Source organism: Parus major, chromosome 6 (genome assembly GCF_001522545.3).
Source record: "Parus major isolate Abel chromosome 6, Parus_major1.1, whole genome shotgun sequence".
Lineage (NCBI taxonomy): Eukaryota > Metazoa > Chordata > Aves > Passeriformes > Paridae > Parus > Parus major.
The window spans coordinates 2,003,258-2,007,434 of NC_031775.1; the positions used below are offsets into that span (position 1 = coordinate 2,003,258).

Sequence of the window (4,177 nt, forward strand, 5' to 3'; positions counted from 1 at the left end):
TGGGATTTGGAGGGGCTCTCCTGGGGGCTGTGTGGGGTGCTCTGTGGGATTTGGAGGGGCTCTCCTGGGGGCTGTGTGGGGTGCTCTGTGGGATTGGGGTGGGGGCCTGGGGTGTGTGAGGGGGTCTCTGGGATTCCTGTTCTTTTCCCCTCATATTTCCTATCCTTTTTCAACTCGTGTTTCACACCCTTTTCTCCTCACCTTTCTAAGTGCTTTCCTGCTTCTTAAATGTCATCTTTTCACCACTATGCCATCTCCATTTTTTCACTCTTTTCAGCCTTTTTCCTCTGCTTTTTTCCCCCATTTCTTTTTTGCCCCATTTTTTTCCCGCTCTTTTTTGCTTCACACCTTTTTTCCCCACTCCCTTCTTTTCCTGCCCTTTTTTGCCACCTTTTCCCCCACCTTTTTTGCTGCCTTTTTTTCCCCACCCTTTTTTGCTGCCTTTTTCTTTCCCCCCTGCCTTTTTTGCTGCCTCTTTTTCTCCCCTCAATATAAATCCCTCAAATGATGGAAGCAGTGGGGGTTTCTACCAATTTAAACCCTAAAGAATAAGGCACAACAGAGATTCCCTGTCAATTTAAACTCAAAGATGTTGAAAATAGAGGGTTTGCTCTCATTTCAAACCGATAAAATCACATCATGAAGGGTGTTCCCTGTTCTATTTAAGTAAGAACATGGGGATTCCCCATCAATTGATATCCCTGAAATAATGGCCAAGGCAGGGTTTCTTTCACTTGATACCCTTAATACTGCAGGTGAATGGGGATTCTCCCAGTTTAAACACAGACAATAAGGGATAAAATCCCTTATTGTTTAAAATTCTCAGTTTAAAACTCTTTCTCCTTCAGGGAAGAGGTTTCCTTTTCTGAGGTGACTGAGGAGGGATTGAGGGCACTGAGGAAGGATGAGGAAGATGAAATTGACCTCACATCACTCCCTGGCAAGGAGTTTTCCTAGGGGAATAAAGAAAGCTGGCAAAAGAGATTTCCACCTCAGGTCTGCCAGAACAGATGCTCTTGAGTTCCAGTCTGAAGACATAAATGTCCATGGGGAGGGCAGCTGCTTCTGCAGCCTTTGCAGCATCCCAGGGGATGCTGAGGTGGTGCAAAGGGTCTGCTCTGAGTCCCCCTGCTAGGGGAAACAAAAGCCAGTTTCTCGTTTGAGAGAGTGAGAGAAGCAGCTGCAGCAGGAGCTGTGTAAACATTGCTTAAAAATGCTTTTCCACCACTGCAACTACCACGTGCCTGGAGATTCCTGTGCTGGAGCCTTGGAAAGGAGGGTCAGGGGGGCAGGTGATCTTTCATGGCATCCACTTACAGCACAAGGACCCCAAAACCAGTTTATTTGCAGGAGGAGTTGAGGGCTGCTGACTCCTGAGACTACTCCATAAAACTCACCAGCAGGAAGAGTGGCAGCAGCCAAAGTGCCCAGGTGTTCAGGAGAGTTTTAAGAGGTTAAAGGTCTCTGTGTCCCCTGGGGTTAATTTTGATCTCATAGATGGAAGATGAAAGATCCATTATGTGTTTTCATGCTTGAAGCACACCCATCAACAACTCCACTGCTCAGAACTGGGGCTGCCAGGGGTCAAGCCACAAACAAGAAAACCACGGGCTTGGGAAGGGTCAGGAGTGCTGGGATGAGTGGGGCTGAACAAAAGGCAGGTGCTGAGGTGAGCAAAGTGAATAAATTGTGTTGGAATGTGATGCCAGTTAAACAGCTTCAGAATATACTTGGATAGAAATCTGCTGAAAGGGAACCACACCACCCTTGTCTTCCCTAATTAATTCCATCAGGCTTCCTTCACTAAAAATACTCTCAAAATTAAAAGCAGAGATGCCTCGTGTGTCACTTCAAAGCAGAGGAAGAGGCAATGCTTATTCTTCCATGGCAAACTCTGCTGTGAGCACTTCCAGAGCCTTGAAGGTCTCCAGTGTGAAGCTGCTGAACAAATGTCAGTGGTTGGAATGAGCACAGCCCCAGAGAAATCCCAGTCCCACTGATGGAAAAGTGAGATTATCCAAGCAGCAAGGTCAGCTGGAGTGTTTCCAAAAGAGCAGCTTTGTGCTGAACCTCAGCTCAGTCTTTTTCTTCACTCACTGCAAGAATTCCCCAATCTATTTTGACCTTTTGTATAGCACAGGCCACACAACAGTTGAATGTGATCATGTTTTAAACTCAGGTCTCTCTTAAAGTATCTAAACTTGATCTAACTGCTCATCAGTGGAGAATTTTATGTGGTTTCAGTGTTAATTACCTTCTGTGCTCAAACATAAACCCTTTCCAAGGTTCAAGTACCTGTTTTCCACCTCTAACTGCTCATTGTCTGTATTCAAAAGCTCCCATTAATGTCATTTTTCCACCACAGGTTTGTCTGAGTCTGCAGCTCACCTCACCTCTCAGCAGTCCAAATTCCTTGAACTCTAGCAGAACCTTCTATACACCTCCCAGCTCTTGCTGTCCATCTCTAATCCAACCTGCCAGTACTCTTGAACTGTTGACAAAGTAAATTATACAATATCAATGGAGGACAACTGATTAATTGCTGCATTAAAAAAAAAAAAAAAAAAAAAAAACTTAGTAAGATTTGGACCCAGCAGGATTGCATTGTTCATGTGTGTAAATCAAGAATTTCTATGTATTTTACTTCAAATTTGTCTTGTTGAAACGAAAGTTGTCATATCTAGAATAGATTTTTCATTCCACATGAAAGCAGCATGGTGCATGCCTTCTAGCCCCATTTTCACTGAAGAAACCCCAAAACTGTTCAGCCTGGGCTCACATACAGCTACTGCTGGCATGATACCAACATTCAGCAATAATGGAACTCAGAAAATGACCCATTATGAAAATGCTTTCACTCCAAGAACTGATACATCACTCAGGAAGTTATATATATCCTCAAAAAAAAAATTTAAAAAAATCAATAATCAAGTTGTATTTCAGTTTTTATTGAAATAAATTTTAAAAATACTTCTGGCATATTTGTTTGATTTATTAAAAATAAATCTTTACATATTTGATCCAATTACTCTTCAAATCCTCGTGCTTAATAAGGAACAGGCTCCTAGAGTAATTGTCAGAGGTTCTTACAGTGAAGCATGGTGCTTTTGGGAAGGATTAAATGTCTGCCCAACATTTAACCAACGTTCCCAAATCCATGAGACTCTTCCTGTAACGTGGTACTTCCCCACCTCCCCCTGAAGGCAGCAGCATTTTCAGAACAAGAACTGTTTCCCAGATACTGGAACCAGTGTGTAAAAGGACATTTTAGAAATGTGACAAACTGGATCACTGCTTGGAAAAATGGAAGAGAGGTTTTGTAATAAAAGTTTAATTTGAGTCACATCATTTTTCAGTTTTCTGAAAATGTGTTAGCAGTGGGAAAATCTCATTTCCATCCAAGACAGGGTCCAAACAGAAGGCTTTTGCAGGTAAATTCACTTTGCTGAAGTGACACAGAATGAACAGAATGCTGGAAATTAAAACCTTTGGCCTCCTCTTCCACATCCTGCTCATCCACCTGTGCTTCATTTCCCCACCAGCCACGTCTTGTCCAAAGTCTCTCACTGCTCTGCTCGGCTGCTCGAGCCAGCGAGATCTGTGTTCTCAGGTAAATTCACCCCCATGCTCTGTAAAATGTTCGAGGTGGGTCCTGCCAGCCCAGCCTGGGCACTGTAGGACTCAAGCAGGTTTGCCACCAGGTTCATGTCCACATCCACGGGTGCCAGCTCAGCATCCTCAGCTCCAGAACCAGGGCCAGCACTCTCAGATGTGGCTGCTTCAGCAGAACTTGCCTGCAGCGAGTCCAAAGAGAAAGGTTTATCAAATTGCATGAGCAGATTTAAGGGGGAAAAAAAGACAAGCCACAAGAGAAAAGAAACAACAATTCTGCAGCCAACAAAGTCCAGCACGTTCCAGAGTCTTGACAGGCAGGAATTCAGCCACCAAGTGCTCATGCCAGCTAAAAATCACCACTGCCCATGACTCAGATTAAGTTCCAAGGGAAGGACAGAAAGTGTTGCTGAGTCCTGGCTCAGCTTCCTACGGGAGCAAACTACTGCAGGAACTCACAAGTCAAGCTGCAGCTGCTTGCCCTACTGCTAAAAACAGGGCACTGAAACCAAGTCTTGGGAAAGATGTGCAAATTCAAAGTAAGTAAGCTTCAGTTTGAAAAAAA

General features: G+C 44.0%; 2 protein-coding genes across 4 annotated transcripts in view; one reads left to right on the forward strand and one right to left on the reverse strand.

Moving 5' to 3' along the window:
• Window positions 1-2,910, forward strand: part of NUDT13 (nudix hydrolase 13) — a 15,834-nt gene extending 12,924 nt beyond the window's left edge. For 2 of the 3 annotated variants that reach the window (XM_033515584.1, XM_033515583.1), the window contains exon 10: window positions 2,366-2,910. The gene's annotated coding sequence lies outside the window, so the exon portion shown is untranslated. Of the gene's footprint in view, window positions 1-848 lie in introns of all 3 variants that reach the window. The other variant, XM_033515582.1, reaches the window with a different exon arrangement.
• A 64-nt stretch (window positions 2,911-2,974) lies between these two features.
• The window catches only part of ECD (ecdysoneless cell cycle regulator), a 13,907-nt gene continuing 12,704 nt past the window's right edge, over window positions 2,975-4,177 (reverse strand). The window contains exon 13 of the mRNA XM_015632796.3: window positions 2,975-3,794. Coding sequence (XP_015488282.1) covers window positions 3,564-3,794 — 231 coding nt within the window. The 3' untranslated portion in view covers window positions 2,975-3,563. The remainder of the gene's footprint in view (window positions 3,795-4,177) is intronic.